We start from the raw sequence: 20272 nt of genomic DNA on the forward strand, positions 1-20272 counted from the left end.
TGATGGTGGTGTAGGTGATGGGACTGATGGGTTGATGGTGGTGTAGGTGATGGGACTGGTGATATGATGGTGGTGTAGGTGATGGGACTGGTGAGATGATGGTGGTGTAGGTGATGGGACTGATGGGTTGATGGTGGTGTAGGTGATGGGACTGATGGGTTGATGGTGGTGTAGGTGATGGGACTGTTGGGTTGATGGTGGTGTAGGTGATGGGACTGATGGGTTGGTGGTGGTGTAGGTGATGGGACTGGTGAGATGATGGTGGTGTAGGTGATGGGACTGGTGAGATGATGGTGGTGTAGGTGATGGGACTGGTGAGATGATGGTGGTGAAGGTGATGGTACTGATGGGTTGATGGTGGTGTAGGTGATGGGACTGATGGGTTGATGGTGGTGTAGGTGATGGGACTGATGAGATGATGGTGGTGTAGGTGATGGGACTGGTGAGATGATGGTGGTGTAGGTGATGGGACTGATGGGTTGATGGTGGTGTAGGTGATGGGACTGGTGAGATGATGGTGGTGTAGGTGATGGGACTGATGGGTTGATGGTGGTGTAGGTGATGGGACTGATGGGTTGATGGTGGTGTAGGTGATGGGACTGATGGGTTGATGGTGGTGTAAGTGATGGGACTGATGGGTTGATGGTGGTGTAGGTGATGGGACTGATGGGTTGGTGGTGGTGTAGGTGATGGGACTGGTGAGATGATGGTGTTGTAGGTGATGGGACTGATGAGATGATGGTGGTGTAGGTGATGGGACTGGTGAGATGATGGTGGTGTAGGTGATGGGACTGGTGAGATGATGGTGGTGTAGGTGATGGGACTGATGAGATGATGGTGGTGTAGGTGATGGGACTGATGGGTTGATGGTGGTGTAGGTGATGGGACTGGTGAGATGATGGTGGTGTAGGTGATGGGACTGATGGGTTGATGGTGGTGTAGGTGATGGGACTGGTGAGATGATGGTGGTGTAGGTGATGGGACTGGTGAGATGATGGTGGTGTAGGTGATGGGACTGATGGGTTGATGGTGGTGTAGGTGATGGGACTGATGGGTTGATGGTGGTGTAGGTGATGGGACTGTTGGGTTGATGGTGGTGTAGGTGATGGGACTGGTGAGATGATGGTGGTGTAGGTGATGGGACTGATGGGTTGATGGTGGTGTAGGTGATGGGACTGATGAGATGATGGTGGTGTAGGTGATGGGACTGATGGGTTGATGGTGGTGTAGGTGATGGGACTGGTGATATGATGGTGGTGTAGGTGATGGGACTGGTGAGATGATGGTGGTGTAGGTGATGGGACTGATGGGTTGATGGTGGTGTAGGTGATGGGACTGATGGGTTGATGGTGGTGTAGGTGATGGGACTGTTGGGTTGATGGTGGTGTAGGTGATGGGACTGATGGGTTGGTGGTGGTGTAGGTGATGGGACTGGTGAGATGATGGTGGTGTAGGTGATGGGACTGGTGAGATGATGGTGGTGTAGGTGATGGGACTGGTGAGATGATGGTGGTGAAGGTGATGGTACTGATGGGTTGATGGTGGTGTAGGTGATGGGACTAATGGGTTGATGGTGGTGTAGGTGATGGGACTGATGAGATGATGGTGGTGTAGGTGATGGGACTGGTGAGATGATGGTGGTGTAGGTGATGGGACTGATGGGTTGATGGTGGTGTAGGTGATGGGACTGATGGGTTGATGGTGGTGTAAGTGATGGGACTGATGGGTTGATGGTGGTGTAGGTGATGGGACTGATGGGTTGATGGTGGTGTAGGTGATGGGACTGATGGGTTGATGGTGGTGTAAGTGATGGGACTGATGGGTTGATGGTGGTGTAGGTGATGGGACTGATGGGTTGATGGTGGTGTAAGTGATGGGACTGATGGGTTGATGGTGGTGTAGGTGATGGGACTGGTGAGATGATGGTGGTGTAGGTGATGGGATTGATGGGTTGATGGTGGTGTAGGTGATGGGACTGATGAGTTGATGGTGGTGTAAGTGATGGGACTGATGGGTTGATGGTGGTGTAGGTGATGGGACTGGTGAGATGATGGTGGTGTAGGTGATGGGACTGATGGGTTGATGGTGGTGTAGGTGATGGGACTGATGGGTTGATGGTGGTGTAGGTGATGGGACTGGTGAGATGTGGTGGTGTAGGTGATGGGACTGATGGGTTGATGGTGGTGTAGGTGATGGGACTGATGGGTTGATGGTGGTGTAGGTGTTGGGAATGTTAGGGTGATGATGGTGTGGATGACAGGACTGTTTGTTTGTTGTGTAGGTGTAGGAGATTGGACTGTTAGGATGGTGTTTGCAAAGTACTACCTTAGTATATTGAATGCCAAATATTACGCACATGTATGGGTAACTGGGAGGGTCACTCGTAGTATATATGCTATAACAAAGGATATTATCTTTTCACAGACAGACAGACGGAGGATTTCAAGAATGCATGGGCGGGAAATAAGAATAATGAATAATGTTTCGAGAAAGCAGTTGTTTAATATCTATTCTCTGTGTAATAATTATATTTATGGGAAATTGTACACAAATTTCAAATGTCTCATCATGTGTATTTTCGTGTTTAAAATTCAGATATTAAAACAGCTCGTCCCCATTCCACTCGATTTTAGATTAAAACATGATTTTGCTCTTCAACTTGTATTTATGTGTATATTAATTTGATGATAAACTAAAGACAAAATAACTGACACGAATGGAACCCATAAGAAATACAGGGGGAGCTCAGCGATTCCACAACATTAATACACTGAGCAAGGGAGATTCTACTCTACGGGCTTTTACAAAGGGAAACCACTCCCACTTAGAGTATAAACTAAGATTAGCTGCCCTTGATTTATCTAAAGGTCTCGGACATTACATATCGCTTCCAGACGACTGAGGTTTTTGTCCTTCCCTTGATTAGCGAAAAGGTATGTTGTTTCATATTTCTTTCAGCACTGAGTTGGGTGGGAATAGTTCTTTTAGCTATCGATTCGTTAGTTATGTGGTTCACTATCGCAATTAACGATATATTGCTGACGTTAATCTGTGGTGCGTTCTTCGTGTCGTTGAAGTGTCGATTCGAATCATAAAGTTTTACATGGTAAAGAGTTAGTGTTACATAAAGCAGATTATGTAAGTGACATAAGCCCTGTCTTGCACGCCTTTTTCAAGTTTATTCAGGGACTACAACGATCTTAGCTACTTAGATTTGTTAGGCCCAACTGTAAGTTTCGATTGTAGTTCACAATAATCTTAGCCTTGTGCAAGTGGATGGTGATTGTAGCCGAAGCCTAACATCGCGACCGTTATAGTCTGGTCAAAATAACGATAGACCCAGCACTAATTGCAACAGAAATGATTCATATTTCACAAGCCCTCCTTAACATCATAAAAAAATCGAGAAAAAATTCATTGGGGGAACATTTCCAAATTCAGTCATCTTTACTATAGCGATTCCCTAGCATTTTTATAGAAAAAATTAAAAAAAACATTTTTGAAATTTACTATGTTACATATCAAATGAAAGCTACTAACACAGGCTTCATATGTTATACCGTTCCATATCCTGTCTTGTACAGAGAAATCAGCAAAAATCAATAATAGTAATCTATCGTGTTCCAAACAGCATCTAGTTGACCCGGTGTACATCACCTGTCTATAACTGTACATATGCATCTAGTTGACATGGTGTACATTACCTGTCTATAACTGTACATATGCATCTAGTTGACATGGTGTACACTACCTGTCTATAACTGTACATATGCATCTAGTTGACATGGTGTACATAACCTGTCTATAACTGTACATATGCATCTAGTTGACATGGTGTACATCACCTGTCTATAACTGTACATATGCATCTAGTTGACATGGTGTACATTACCTGTCTATAACTGTACATATGCATCTAGTTGACATGGTGTACACTACCTGTCTATAACTGTACATATGCATCTAGTTGACATGGTATACATTACCTGTCTATAACTGTACATATGCATCTAGTTGACCCGGTGTACACTACCTGTCTATAACTGTACATATGCATCTAGTTGACATGGTGTACACTACCTGTCTCATAACTGTACATATGCATCTAGTTGACCTGGTGTACATCACCTGTCTATAACTGTACATATGGATCTAGTTGACATGGTGTACATTACCTGTCTATAACTGTACAAATGGATCTAGTTGACATGGTGTACATTACCTGTCTATAACTGTAAATATGCATCTAGTTGACATGGTGTACATTACCTGTCTATAACTGTACGTATGGATCTAGTTGACATGGTGTACATTACCTGTCTATAACTGTACATATGCATCTAGTTGACATGGTGTACACTACCTGTCTATAACTGTACATATGCATCTAGTTGATCCGGTGTACATCACCTGTCTATAACTGTACATATGCATCTAGTTGACATGGTGTACACTACCTGTCTCATAACTGTACCTATACATCTAGTTGACCTGGTGTACATCACCTGTCTATAACTGTACATATGGATCTAGTTGACATGGTGTACATTACCTGTCTATAACTGTAAATATGCATCTAGTTGACATTGTGTACATTACCTGTCTATAACTGTACGTATGGATCTAGTTGACATGGTGTACATTACCTGTCTATAACTGTACATATGCATCTAGTTGACCTGGTGTACGTTACCTGTCTATAACTGTACATATGGATCTAGTTGATTCGGTGTACACTACCTGTCTCATAACTGTACGTATGAATCTAGTTGACATGGTGTACATTACCTGTCTATAACTGTACAAATGCATCTAGTTGACCCGGTGTACATTACCTGTCTATAACTGTACATATACATCTAGTTGACATGGTGTACACTACCTGTCTCATAACTGTACATATGCATCTAGTTGATCCGGTGTACATCACCTGTCTATAACTGTACATATGCATCTAGTTGACATGGTGTACATTACCTGTCTCATAACTGTACATATACATCTAGTTGACCTGGTGTACATCACCTGTCTATAACTGTACATATGCATCTAGTTTACCTGGTGTACATTACCTGTCTAACACTGTACATATGGATCTAGTTGACCAGGTGTACATTACCTGTCTATAACTGTACATATGCATCTAGTTGACATGGCGTACATTACCTGTGTATCACTGTACATATGCATCTAGTTGACCTGGTGTACATTGCCTGTCTATAACTGTACATATGCATCTAGTTGACCTGGTGTACATTACCTGTCTATAACTGTACATATGCATCTAGTTGACATGGTGTACATTACCTGTCTATAACTGTACATATGCATCTAGTTGACCTGGTGTACATTACCTGTCTATAACTGTACATATGCATCTAGTTGACCTGGTGTACATTACCTGTTGATTACTGTACATATGCATCTAGTTGACATGGTGTACATTACCTGTCTATAACTGTACATATGCATCTAGTTGACATGGTGTACATTACCTGTCTATAACTGTACATATGGATCTAGTTGACCAGGTGTACATTACCTGTCTATAACTGTACATATGGATCTAGTTGACCTGGTGTACATTACCTGTCTATAACTGTACATATGGATCTAGTTGACCTGGTGTACATAACCTGTCTATAACTGTACATATGCATCTAGTTGACCTGGTGTACATTACCTGTGTATTACTGTACATATGCATCTAGTTGACATGGTGTACATTACCTGTCTATAACTGTACATATGCATCTAGGTGACATGGTGTACATTACCTGTCTATAACTGTACATATGGATCTAGTTGACCAGGTGTACATTACCTGTCTATAACTGTACATATTCATCTAGTTGACCTGGTGTACATTACCTGTCCATAACTGTACACATGGATCTAGTTGACCTGGTGTATGTTACCTGTATATAGTTCTGCATATACAACCCGCTGACCTGGAAATGTTGTTGAGAATTTTGAATGAATCACATTTTGTATGGATGATATATCTAATACACCTTTCTTTACCAAATGAAAATATGTTTTTTTGTAAGCAATGAAATAAAACAGCACTTAGTTAGCGAAATTTAAGCCATATGACGGCTTCTACAAGATTATGTTTCTAGGTTTGTCAGCACCATGCCCGTGCTCGTCGGTTTCACCAAAGTGGTAAACGTCTGAGACCTGCATCACTTCGGGCTTTCCTCCCACATTAAGCTGACACGCCGTGATATAACTGGAATACTGTTAAAAGCGGCGTTAAACCCAACTCACTCACTTTTACAAGAGCCAGTGCCAACCTACGCTGTACAAGTTCGTGGTTGTATTGATCTCTTCAATCCAGGAACATGAAGCATCACGTGACGTCCCACGCTGCTTATAAGCAGGTCCCAACCTACCTGGCGTCACTTTGGGAACATTCGTACAGGTAGTCTCGTCATCTCCATCTACTAAGTGGCTGTCTCTGGTACCGGGAGTAGTCTGACTAGTCTGTGAATCCTGTGATCCTCTGTGAACACTTTAAGATGACGCCGATGTGGTCAAGGAACTGGGGAAACCTGTGCCTGGCGGTTTACTTCTTGTCTGTATTTTCCACATGCGACACGAAACAGTGTGAACTTCTGAAGGTAGACAAACTGACGCCTTCTTCTGCCACTATCAGGAACATTGGCATCAAATTGTGCCAAGTAAGATGTAATGAATATGGAGGATGTTTAAGTTTCGAATACAATTATGAAACTTTAACCTGTCGTCTATCAAGTGATGAAGCAAAGAAAATTAAGAAGAGGGAGGGATACATCGTACAATCTAAGGATCATGCTGATGTAAGTTAAAGATACAGCTAGCTAAATAAAATCTTGATTCATATAAGTATCATGGTGTCTTCTCAATTATCATAGAACGCCATGTGTAAACTTGATGTAGTCATTCAAGGTTAATACAATTCTGTCTTTGATGCAGACGTCCTGCTTCGAAATTTCCTCACAGGCAGAATAGTGTATTGTATGATTTATAGGCATGCACATATAGGACAGATGAAAAACAACAAGACAAGTCACAAAAAAGCGATTCGAGTTCAAACTTTTATGTTGTTATTTCATCAGATCTGACCATTTTACCCACAATCCTGGTATATAGACCACCTTCACTTCATAGTAAAGGCAATAAATACATATGATCCCTTCCCTTGGTGTTTAAAGGTCCAAACTGGTCCCTGTGCATCCAAGACCTGCAGTCTGAATTCCCGATGTTTGGAGACTAGATCTGGGAAAGGTGTCTGTATAGACGGTAAGTGCCCAGAGAATTGTACAATACTGAGTTTTCAATTTTCGAGAGTATTTTCATCAACATACATTCATGTTTTTAAGTATATTTCTATTTCCTATTCTTTAAAAACACCATTATATGCTTATACCGCAAAGTTGATTTCAACTATCGTATGTTTACAAACACATTCACTGAAATATGTATTTCTTGTCGAATGCCCATCTTCATTTACTTGTCAGTCTGGTGGAATAATACTTTTCTTATTAAATTTATTGGAATGACTATCCCATGTCTACTTTGTTGTGCGACATAATGTCCTTTATGCTAAATAAATAATATAACTAAGGGATTGACTGTGAATACGTTCGGGGTCATTCTTGATCTACATATTTTGATAAGTTGTAAACTGTTGGTTGCATAGACCAAGATGTACTGTCTACACGGAAAACCTACTGTAGGTAAATATAAAACGTCAACGCCCGAGAAAAATCAGTCTCAATTTTAGATTGGGGTTGTCATCTTGCTTTGGTAACTTGTCTGAGGCACGGAGCATGTAAACATTGTCAGCCATTTACAGTTGTGAGGTGTGAGTAACTGTGATACAGGTCAAGTTCTGCGACATCCAAGTTCGGGATCTTTTAAAAGTTTTACTCTTCAGTGCAACAGCACTATGAACAGTATTAAAGTGCAGGGAGTGTTTAAGAGCAGCAAGCCTACGGGCAAGACGTCCTGTTCGACGCGTCATATTGAGTCGACAACATCATCAACAACGACTGCATTGGTGTCGTAAACACAGGGTGTGGCCTCAAATGCGATTGAGAGATATCTGGTTCAGCGACGAATCTAGATTTCTCCTCTGTCGAGGGGATTGAAGTGCACGGTTCTACAGTCGGGGAAAACGTTACGCCGAAACCTGCGTACAGGAAGTGGACAGGGTTGGTGGGGGTAGCGTTATGATGTGGGCGGGAGTCTCTCATCATGGCAGGACAGGTTTGGTCAATATCCAGGGCAATCTTACGGCTCAACGATACATCAACGAAATTCTCCTCCCACACGCCCTCCCAATTGCAGCCAACGGCAACGGTGTATTCCAGCAGGACTGGGCTCGACCGCATGCAGCAGGGGTCACAAGAGCATGTCTACACAACAACAACGTTGATGTTCTCCCCTGGCCCTAACGATCCCTGGATTTGAACCCGGTGGAGCATCTGTGGGATGCATTGGAAAGACGACTGCGCCGACGTCAACCACAGCCCCAGACGTTGCAGCAGTTGGCATTTGCGTTGCAGGTCGAGTGGCCTACCATTCCCCAGAAAGTGATTCGCATACTCGTATATTCCATGGGCAGGAGATGTCTGGTCGCTACCAACGGGGGACATACGTGTTATTGATGGTAGCTGACCTTCACCTTGGACTTTTCCAATGTACCGAGAATTGAGATAACTACCATCACCAATCTCCACAACATTTTGGCTCAATACCTTGTACAGTTCCTCGTATAAATGTATTTTCCTGCCCCACAGAAATCTTGCTTGGGTTTCTTTTCTGAAGAGTATATTTAATGCGGGTAATTGCTAACAAACTGATGAGACTTACACATGTAAAATAAAAAGTAGAATGTTAATTCCTAAAGTTTGTTGGAGAAATATATTCGTTTAAGATTTTGAAAAAAAAAAAATTCACAACTTGTCGCTCCTACAATGGCAAGTGGCATCTTCAATTTCCAAGAGTTTTGAGTTATTTGTGTCAACTTCTTTTCGAAAACCTATGTGCTTTGAACACTTATTTTGAACTACTGAAGACTATTGGTATTTTATTGTTAAAAATTTAGAAATATTTGTTGCATATACACTCTCTCAAAAAAGAAACGCTACCCCAGTCTGAAAATGTGAGAAAACCCCAAGAAGAAAAATATTGATTGTAAATACAATTTTTCTGATATGCACTTATACCATGTACACTGTTTATTAACGTAAGCGCCCAAACACACCTATTTTCGTGCACAAGGGCATTTTATTGTTACTTTTATCATAGTGAGCACGATTTTCGCGTGGCCCATGCCAAAAGCCTCATGCACGTGCAATTCATGGAAAGAGCGGTAGAAGTATGGGTTTATAAAAGCACCTGTTGATAAGCGATTCACTCTATCATTTTCACCGAAAGACAAGGTCGAATATGCCACGGTTGAGTGCTGCAGATCGAAATATCGCCATTGGTCGTATTGAGACGGGACAGAGCTTTCGGAAACGTTGCCCGGCACCTCAATGTTCATAAAACAACGATTTCCCGACTTTGGAGCCGATACACACAGTTTCATGCAACTGAAGATCGCCCCAGAAGTGGTAGGCCAAGGGTTACCACACCACGGCTAGCCACACCTACCGTCACTGCAACACAGGTGCCAGGTTCGAGAAGAGTGTCCGCACAAACAATTAGGAACCCTCTACGAGAGGCAGGTCTACGTGCAAGAAGACCACTTATTGGACCTGTTTTACGCCACGAACATCGACGCCAACGACTTAGGTGGTGCACCAACGTTCGGATATGGACCCTCAGAAACTGGAGGTGCGTCTGGTTTAGTGACGAATCACGTTTTCTCTTACAACGCCGTGACGGAAGACAGCGTGTCTATAGAAGAGGAAACGAACGTTTTGCCCCGAACTGTGTTCGGCAGGTCGACAGATTTGGTGGAGGGAGCTTCATGGTGTGGGGAGCCATGTCTTACAACCAAAGATCAGACTTGGTGATCATTCGTGGCAATTTGACAGCCCAGCGCTATATCAGTGACGTCTTACAGCCTCATCTTCTGCCGATTATCGACCAACAGAGAGAGCTCTATCAACACGACAACGCCCGGCCGCACACTGCTCATACAACAGTGAATTTTCTCCAGAATTCTAACGTCAACGTGTTACCATGGCCCTCCCGATCACCAGACATCAACCCAATCGAACATCTTTGGGATTATCTGGACCGACGAGTACGTGCACGTACACCGCCGCCGCAGACGTTGGATGCACTAGCCGATGCACTGCAGGAGGAGTGGAGAGCAATCCCTCAGGAAAGAATCCGGCGTCTAATCCGTTCTGTTCCTAGGAGGTGTAATGCTGTGATCGCAGCTCGTGGCGCTCATACAAGGTACTGAGAAAGACGCCCCCTTGCGTCAAGTCAATCTTAGTGAGAGAACTGTCGAAGTCTGGACTTAAACTTGCATAACTGTACTGCCACCATGCCAAATTTCATATTGTTGTCTTCAATAATAAATGTGGTATAATAACGTGAATATTGAGATAAACATCTTGAAAATATAGGGGTTGCGTTTCTTTTCTGAGAGAGTGTATAACTGACTCCTCTACGGAGTGTTCTAAAGTAGTTGACCTTTGTACCCTGTGCAGTTGCGCGTAACACGAGAGCACCCATTTTAAAGCGTTGTTGTCGTCATGGTAGAATGGAGATAAATCTACTTTGAAATTTGATGTAGTCCTACTGTAAGATAGACTCCTCTTGCTTTAATTTGGAACCAATTGCTTGACAATGAGGGGCACTGTTGTTTTAATTGTATTGACGAATGATAGTGAAAGGCACTGTTAATCTTTAACGCATGTTTTGTATTGTCCCATGACAGTGAAGGGCACTGCTACTTTAATAGTTATAGTATGACTCGTACTGACCCATGATATTAATGTGCACCCTTGCCTTTAAAACCATTACTTGTTTTGAACAATGATAGTCATGGGCACTGTTGATCTTAATGTCATCACTTGTATTGACTAAAACCAGTGACGATTACTGTTGGTGTGGATAACATGACTTGTACTGACCAATGATTGCTGTTGAACATTGTTGCTTTAATAATTATTGTTTGACTTGTATTGACCTATGACAGTTATGTGAACCACTGTTTTTAACAACATGACTTGTACTGACCCATGATAGTTATATGAACCACTGTTTTTAACAACATGACTTGTATTGACCCATGATAGTTATGTGAAAAATTGTTTTTAACATGACTTTTACGGACCCATGATAGTTATATGAACCATTGTTTTAACAACATGACTTGTATTGACCAATGATAGTTATGTGAACAATTGTTTTTAACAACATGACTTGTACTGACCCATGATAGTCATGTGAACCATTGTTTTAACAACATGACTTGTATTGGCCCATGATAGTTATGTTAACAATTGTTTTTAACAACATGACTTGTATTGACCCATGATAGTTATGTGAACAATTGTTTTTAACAACATGACTTGTATTGACCCATGATAGTTATGTGAACAATTGTTTTTAAAAACATGACTTGTATTGACCCATGATAGTTATGTGAACAATTGTTTTTAACAACATGACTTGTATTGACCCATGATAGTTATGTGAACAATTGTTTTTAACAACATGACTTGTATTGACCAATGATAGATATGTGAACCACTGTTTTTAACAACATGACTTGTATTGACCCTTGATAGTAATGTGAACCATTGTTTTAAACAACCACCTATCACTCCGAGGATGGTCCCTGACTGCATTCGTCTGTTGCCAACGTTGCCATAAACACCAAATGGTGTTTCTGTGGACGTTACATTGTCTTGCAACATCACGTTGACTCGATCCTGCTTCAAGCATACCAATGGCTCGCAGGCGCTAATTTTCAGACAGGCGTGGCATTTCGTTATGTAGAATAATTGCGTAATTTTGTTGTTCTTGTGAGTGGTTGTTGTCAGCACGATGGTAAACAATGCATAGGGAATCCTGTTAACGCTTTTCTGTGGGAGTTGCGGTTTTTGTGACTTGATTCCACACATGTACTACAATATTAAAAAAGGGCCTTGTATTTTGTGCGGGCACCAGTACCCAACGGTCTACATACACACACAAAATTTGAACAAAATCGATTGTACAATAATCGGCGGAATAATAATAAATATTGGAGCAATACTACTACTACTACTACTACTACTACTACTACTACTACTACTACTAAATCGAACGATTACAATAGGGTTCTACAGCATTCGGCTTGGAGCCCTGAATAGCGATAACTTGTCGGTGACCAGTCATCATTCCATCAATACAAAACACAAGTAGGGAGGTGATGTGAACATTCATCGGATGTTCCAATATAATGGCTGCAGATATTCTGTTTTTCTTTGTGCTTTAGATCTGATTTTTCTTTCGGCGTTGTAACAATAATGTTCATGAATGCTATATGTTTTTGTTCCAAAACAAAATAACTGTCAACGTGCATGTTGCATACAAACTTTAGAAATTGGATTCAGGATGTGTTTTTTTTCTATACAGACACGTGGGGCAAATGAACAACAATTTAAATCTAATTCAAGTGATTTGTCAGGACTCAATCACTAAACTAAGTATAATAAATGTATTTGAAATTTATTTAATTTTGCAGTGAATATTTTAACACAACACATTTGTCGAAAGGCAACAACTTGGCTGTGGCCGGTATTTATAATGCTCATGTACTACATATAGTTTTCTGAACAGCGTATTCTCTGTTTCAGCTTCGAATTACCCGAGTGAAGACCCGAGCCAGAGCGAGAGTATTCCACGGCCCCCAGTGACGGCAGTAAAGTCTGATCAACATGGTAGGTACTAGAACCCAGCAGGTGGTAGATACTGTCACTGTCCAACTTTGTACGAGGTGTGGCCACATCGTCCTGAAACAAATATCATTATTATTATTATTCGTAATATTCAACCTCTGACCACATTAAATGTTTTTGTTGTCAAAACTGCATATGGCCATATGGCGTCTGTGTTAGATGACTTGCTGTTTGACGAATTGTTTGACCACACGAATCCAAAAACCTGACTTGGTACAGACAGGTTTGCCTTTGTAAACGATGATGACATCGACTTTTGCCAATGAAAATGAAAATTCAATGAAAAAGATTAAACTTGACAAGGAAGAAAGACACGATAATTAAGACTACTCATACTTTCAACGATGACATCAGAATGAAAACAAACTCATTTTGCAACGTTGTGTGAAGAAAAAAGAACGCTGTGTTTGACAAGTCCTCCTAAAATCCCACATGCACATGTTTCCCATCAGTCACATGTCTCAAATCACACACGATGTTCATTAAACTTGTTGTCCAGATTAAACTGTAACACCGGTCCTCTTGTCATTCCTGGTTTCGGCTGTCTCATATCTGGGTCAAGTTGGGTCATTCATTCCGACACAGCAATCGTATTTTTCAAAGGTTACTTTTTTACGTATTTTTTCTCTAACAAACAAGACTTCATCACATTCCGTCAACGTTGTTATAAGTTTTGGCATTTTTTTCGAATGTCACATGAAAAGATTGACAGGATAGCCGTGTTTCCTCTTCTTAATTCATTCCGTGGGGAGTCTCACGTGCCGGGTGCGTGTCACCATATCCACGTATCCGAATTGCGCAGATCGATGCTCATGTTGTCAATCACTGAATTGTCTGGTCTGCGTCGTATATCTTAAATATTGTTGAGAGCGGCGTCAACCAAAGTAACATCTTATTATCCAAATAATTCCAAACAGCAATTGCACTAACTTCATCATCTTGTTAACCTCAGTCCACCAAAGCCTCATGCAATACAGAGAATAATGCTACAACTGCTTGATGTAACAGAAAGATTTAAACATTACATACATAATTCTTGAGGGGCGGTCGGGTAGCCTAGTGGTTAGAGCATTCGCTCGTCACGCCGAAGACCCGGGTTCAATTCCCGACATGGGTACAATGTGTGAAGCCCATTTCTGGTGTCCCCCGCCATGATATTGCTGGAATATTGCTAAAAGTGGCGTAAAACCATACTCACTCACTCATAATCCTTGATTAGAGGAACCAACTGTCGTCATTCCCCTTAATCGTGATATTGTTGTCAGCCATATTGGAACTGTTGACGTATATCGTGTGACGTATCAACAATTGGAGGTGTGAACAATGTAGATGTATGACAAATATGTCTGGATGTGTTTACGTTGTGTTACAGTGACTCCAACACCAGAAAGCTGCCGCCGCCTCCATGTTGCATGCTGTACGCGGAACCTGAAGGAGGTGAAGCTGTTCCTGTCTCTGGGAGTCAACATCAACTGTAGATGGCAAATACAATCGAGCAGGACACCGGTGATGTCGGCAGCAGCTGGGGGGTGTGGGGGTGTGAAGGTGGTGGCGGGCTTTGTGGTGAAGTTCCTTGTGAGTATAGGAGCCGATTTGTCACTGATGGACAGGTACGGCAACAACATCCTTTTTTACGCCTGTTTGGGAAGATCCATGAGGATAATGAAGTTTCTGCTGTCTCTGAACGTGGTGGACATCGACCACAGGAACCAGCGCGGGCAGACAGCGGCCGACAGAGCAAGATCCGTCGGATTTCATCGATTCGCGGATGTCCTGGAGTCCCGCGGCGAGAAATGACATTGGGGTGGTGTGCCATTCACATCGTGGTGGTTTCTTTTTAAGTTTTAAGATAAGAATGTTCTTTGTTTTGAAGATAAATAAAACTTTCGAAAAGATTTTGGGCCATTTAGCCATTATTTGTATTTGGAACTTCGCATGATGAAGTGAGCAAATTGTTTATTGAATGTAAATGTAGATTATGTGTGATCGGTATGTATAAACATCGCATCTTGTGATATAATCTCTGTTTCAAATGTAGTAATAATTTATATTTAATCGTGAAACAGACAACACACTGTTTGTTTACATCTCGCTGCACTCAGTGACCTCAGACTGAGCCAAGGTTTGCCCCGCTGATGTGGCCATTTGTACAATCACAGTGACATCACACTGTCGATGACGTCACGCCATTCCGGCTAAGGTCTAATAACTAAAGGGGCCGCCTGATTTCTATGCTAAATACAATATCGGTAATTCACAGGGCGGCACAATGCTGGCTTCATGACAAACGTACGTACAACATAGGCACCATGTGGGCGATATAGTTTAACAAAGGCAAAATATACTTTTTTCTATGGAGTTGTGTTGCATATTATTGCTGCTGACAAAACGAAATATTTCTGATTAGCGGGTTATTTCGTTCTCTCTTCCTTTTCACCATTTCAATCAAGCTCCTTCCCAGCGCGTGACACCATTCGTCACCACTCGACCCTTTCCGTCACCTGAAAGAACACTCGTCCCCCTATCGATGAATGTTTTCTGCGAAAGCACTACACACCAATCAGAATGCGCGTATGATTTCAGGTTCTTCGTCAAAGAATCCCTCAGAAATAATTTTTGATTTTACATATGTCTCGATCTGAAAATATACCTAAGACAGTTAAATGTGTCCAGTCATACTGTATTGTTCTGCATGTCCACATGTGCTTTAAATTGCATCTGAATATATATATATATATATATATAATGTATGGGGAAATATAAGTGAACCATTATGCAACGAGTTGACAATTGTTTTAGGTATGCCCGTTTGAGCTAAGACGGAACCCGGTCTAAAAATGGCCATGAGAGGGGCACGAGTCGCTATTCGGCTTGTCCCGGAATAACACGAGTTGGTCGACACTGAAAATAGCGTCCATATGGTCCTCAGTAATTAAACTGGGCAGAAAAAGAAAGTATAGGTCGAGTTCCATGATCGATAAAAAAAATAACAGGATGAGATTTTGTTGTGAATTATGATAAAATCTAGGAAGGGGTAAAAAATGATTGATCAACCACAGTTTGAAAGAAATTGTGCAGTCACAGGTAATGTAAGCTCAAGGTAAACGATGGTGGGGTAAGAAATTTCGTTTACAAAAGTTTTCTGAAATGTCACCAAAAAATTTTCAGACACACTACAAGTTCATTGTCAACACAGCGACTTCAATAGCGTGTATGACGTCCAGCTGCCTCAATGCATGCTGTGATACGCCGCCTCATCGATGACGTCAGTCTTCTGATGACGTGGACTGGAATCCGTTGCTACTCGTATCTCAGGGCCTACTGCAATTCTTTTCTGTTGACGGGAGGCGGATGGCGTGCTCTAATCTGTCTGTCAGCTTTATTTTTGACGTAAAACATAATAATTTCATGACTTTATATTTCCTCCAAACCCCCAACACCGGTTACTGTACACACTCTTTGTTGCTGCGGATACCATTCCTTGGCGAAACCCCAGGCTGCTAACCTCTGGTAGCTACACAGTGTTGAAACGCACTGGACTTAGCACAAAGACTGAGGGCGAACGTCAATCCGCCTCCCCTGTAACCAACAGTTCGATGTTCAATGTCATCATCATTCAAAGTATTTCATGAGCACCCGTGTTTTAATCGTCTAATATTTGTTTGCTTCGCTAAACCTTTTCCATAATCACCAGTGACTAAAGGGATGATGTAAATCCTGCTGGTGTCCATGCAGGTAGCAAAGGTACTGTAAGTCCCCATGGTCCCCAGTGTGGTGGCCTTACTTTAGTTGCTGGAGACTAATAGCCCATTTTTATAATGTCATGTCATATTCAGCGATATCCTTTTATGGTAATTTACTAAACTGAGACCGCCTCCGTTGTCTTGTGATAGAGTGTCCATCTGGACATGTACAGTGGAAGGTCCGGCGCGCGCCGTTCGATTCTCGTCAGCGTCATACCAAAAAACATAAACAGATGGTACTTGTTGTTTCCCTGTCTGGCGCTCGGTACTAAGGGGACAAGGGGATTTCACCATACCTCACTAAACAAAACGGCAAAAGAAATCTTGCACCACATTGAAATGACTGTATTAATTAAACTAAAAATATCAAAAGTAAAGTATATCCAATAATCCAACAATTTCATAAAGTATTGAACAACTCAAACTTCATATTGTGCAGTCAAATATTGTACACCAGACAAACAAAATCAGTGGGGGTTGAAAATTCAGATTTTCACTGCAGTTAATTAAAACACGGAAAGTTTTCACAGACACACAACTTGTCACTTTAGTACCGAATGTGGCCGCCCCGTGCCTCCATACATACAAAGTCGGACGGAAAACGTCAAACGTCTGATGAGGTCACGTGGCAAGCGGGTCCATTCATCATGTTGAGCATGTATCAACTCTTGTCTGTTGGCGGGAGAGTGTCGACGGACTCTAACCCGCCTGTCAAAGACGTCCCAGAGGTGTTGTATGCGTGATAAGTCAGGAGAAAATGCCGGCCATGGTAAGACGTTGACGTTGTTGTTGGCAAAAAGTCCACTACGATATGAGCTGTGTGGGTCCAGGCGTTGTCGTGTTGATACACCTCTGGGTTGTTGCTGGGGGTAGGGCAGCACTACTGGACGGAGGATGTCATCTCTACAGCGCTGCGCATTGAGGTTTTCATTGATAACGACGAGTGGCGTCTGGTCTCAACAAATTCCACCCCACACCATTACTCCACCTCCGCCGTAAGGAACGACTCCTTGAACGCAGCAAGCAGCTGTCCGTTCACCTCCGCAGCGGTAAACACGCGGTCTGCCATCAATTCTAAATGAAAAGAACTTGCTTTCGTCCGTAAAGACCACGCGTTGCCAGCCCATACGCTGCCACCGTCGCACTGTATTAGCCCATCTAATTCGTCTGCGTCGATGATCAGCGGTCAACATATGTCCTCTGAATTGTCAGTAGGTCCGGATACCTACTGCCGATGACGTCAGTGTGAGGAAGAGGTTGCGGAGGTGCAACGTTCGCAGAGACCGGTCTTCCTGTGGCGTAGTGACCCGTGGTCTCCCTGTCCTAAGAGGCGACTAACGGGATCGGGTGGTCAGGCTCGCATTGATGCATGTGATCGATCCCAATTGCGTGGATCAATGATGTCAATTACTGGAGTGTCTGGTCCAGACTCGATTATTTACAGACCGCCGTCATATAGCTTGAATAGTGCAGCGTAAAACAACAAACAAACTAAACTAAACTAAAGTTTCCAACGGGAACAGCCAAAGGTTCTTGCAACGTGGGTGTGCGTGGCCCCCATCTGCACCATCCCCATTGCTCGCTCGCGTTGTTCTGATGTTAGTCTTGGCATTTCAAATGAGGTGTTTGTACTCTGTGAATGTTTGACATTGCTTCTGTGCAGTTTTTATACCCATGTGGCACGTGCATTTCTATCAGCAATTACAATACGTGATTTTACATTTTTCGCATTTTCTCAAAAATACGTGCGCAATGCCGGTAAAAGTCACAGGTACAACAACGATGCGTTTGGGCTGTGTGTTTGTGTTTGTGTTTGTGTTTGTGTTTGTGCCTATTTGGGTTTGACCCAGTACAACTAATTTATAATCACATTATTTTTCAAATGTGTAAGGTTTCTTTTGCAGTTCAGTTTTGTTTTATTAATATATATCTGTGAAATACTGGTATCTAGTTATTCTTCTGTCCTTTGGTGAAAGGTTCATTTCTAGTCTAATTGTATTTGTTATTTATAACATTCTATTGTCACGATATCGCTGAAATACTGCTGATGTGACTTTAAATTTGAACTCACTCACGAACTCGGTACTTTCCATTTCTGTATTCATTTTGACCCCTATCACGTTCAACTTGCTGTCACTCCTATGCAAATACACTTGCACTGAACTGCTTAAACAATGTACTACATCGACTAGTTCACTTTGTTTATGGCCCATTGTGGAAAGTTCGTTCGGCTTAGAGCTTTTTGACCAGCCCTCGTACGTGAATATGATCAGTATGTGGATTGTCGGTGTACTTATTGATTTCTATTAACTATTGTAGAGACCATGAACATGATAATAAATACGGGTAGATACAGAGCCTCGCGATTTGTAGTTTGCCTTTGGACACACGGTAAAATATGGTAAGATTTGCTTCAAGCTTATACCTGTGAACTGATCATATTTTTGTATTTACAATTACTCAAATCGCACCCCGTAATAATTCCGGGTTAGAAGTCCCCTGCAACCGATGCAGGTTGTAAGGCAACAAATGGATCGAGAGGTCAGGCTGGGTGTCTTGGTTGGTTGCGTGTGTGTTCACTGTTCACAAAATTAATCACTGGATTGTCCCATCTAGGCTTATTTATTTACAGGTCATTGTCATAAAGCTGGAAAATTGGTGAGTGTGGCATTATGCAGCAGACAAACTCTATGCCCTGTATGTAATCCACAACAAAATGCTACTTTATTCTAATATAGTCTTCCCAGATTCTGAAGTTGAATGTTTACATGATAAAACGTGTTCGTCATTGTTCTGTTTTACATCAGTACTCATGTTTCCTTTCCGGTGAACCTCCAAGAACGAATACAAAGGACAGGCAGATTAGCGACACACAACCAAAAGTCAATGCCCAATTTGTCAACATAACATCACAGAGTATTCTTGTTGCACTTGTTTCAGCGCACGAGATGTTGTTGGCAGTTGGCGACGTCGGACTGTACGATCACTGATGGCACGCTGGTGGTTGCCAATGGTTTGAGCTGTTTCAGTGGCCATTCGGAATCGGTTCTGCAGATGTCGGCGTATCATGAACCAATCATGTCTGGAAGTAGTGACTCTAGGACGACCACTACGAGGTCGGTCGTCGGTGGTCTTGTGGCGATGTTGCAAACGATATATCGCTCTGACGTTGACATTGAATGCATTTGCAACGACCTGTGCACTCTGGCCTGCTTGCAGTCTTCCGATCGCTTGTTGTCTCTCATTTCCTGATAATCTTGGCATGGCTGATGAATCGAAATAACAAAAGCCAGCTTAACAGTTTTGGGTGTCTTTTATACCCATACCATCCACGATATGCACGTGCATCATGTTTTTGACAAGACTTTTCCGCAAATGAGTCCCATTGCACTTTTGTAGGCTGCGTTTGGGCAAATAAGTCCATTTTAAACTCAATTGTGAAATGGACTTGAAGGCACCAAAAAGAAGCAATAGAACGTTAAATGAGTTTATTGACCACAGAACATGTAACTGCCAGTGTATTCAGAAGTGACGTTTCTTTTGCCTTTCAGTGTACATAGGTGTATCTGTTGACACTATACAGCATTAGGAGTTGGAACATTACATAACCGGCAACCCTTAATGTCAGCC

General features: G+C 42.3%; 1 protein-coding gene across 1 annotated transcript; it reads left to right on the top strand.

The window, feature by feature from the left end:
- Positions 1–6521: 6521 nt before the first annotated feature.
- On the top strand, positions 6522–14795 carry LOC124126053. The gene is made up of 4 exons (XM_046489480.2): positions 6522–6683; positions 7197–7284; positions 12798–12881; positions 14272–14795. The coding sequence occupies exons 1-4, from the start codon at positions 6522–6524 to the stop codon at positions 14694–14696; spliced, it is 759 nt and encodes a 252-aa protein (XP_046345436.2). The 3' UTR covers positions 14697–14795.
- The last annotated feature ends 5477 nt before the right edge of the window (positions 14796–20272 follow it).

The sequence above is a fragment of the Haliotis rufescens genome, unplaced genomic scaffold (assembly GCF_023055435.1).
Source record: "Haliotis rufescens isolate VD_foot unplaced genomic scaffold, xgHalRufe1.0.p SCAF_167, whole genome shotgun sequence".
NCBI classification, from domain to species: Eukaryota; Metazoa; Mollusca; class Gastropoda; order Lepetellida; family Haliotidae; genus Haliotis; species Haliotis rufescens.

Coding starts and splice junctions, on each gene's coding strand:
- LOC124126053 (XM_046489480.2), top strand. CDS start 6,522: ATGACGCCGATGTGGTCAAGGAACTGGGGAAACCTGTGCCTGGCGGTT. Junction 6,684..7,196: donor TTGGCATCAAATTGTGCCAA/GTAAGATGTAAT, acceptor TGGTGTTTAAAG/GTCCAAACTGGTCCCTGTGC. Junction 7,285..12,797: donor GAAAGGTGTCTGTATAGACG/GTAAGTGCCCAG, acceptor TCTCTGTTTCAG/CTTCGAATTACCCGAGTGAA.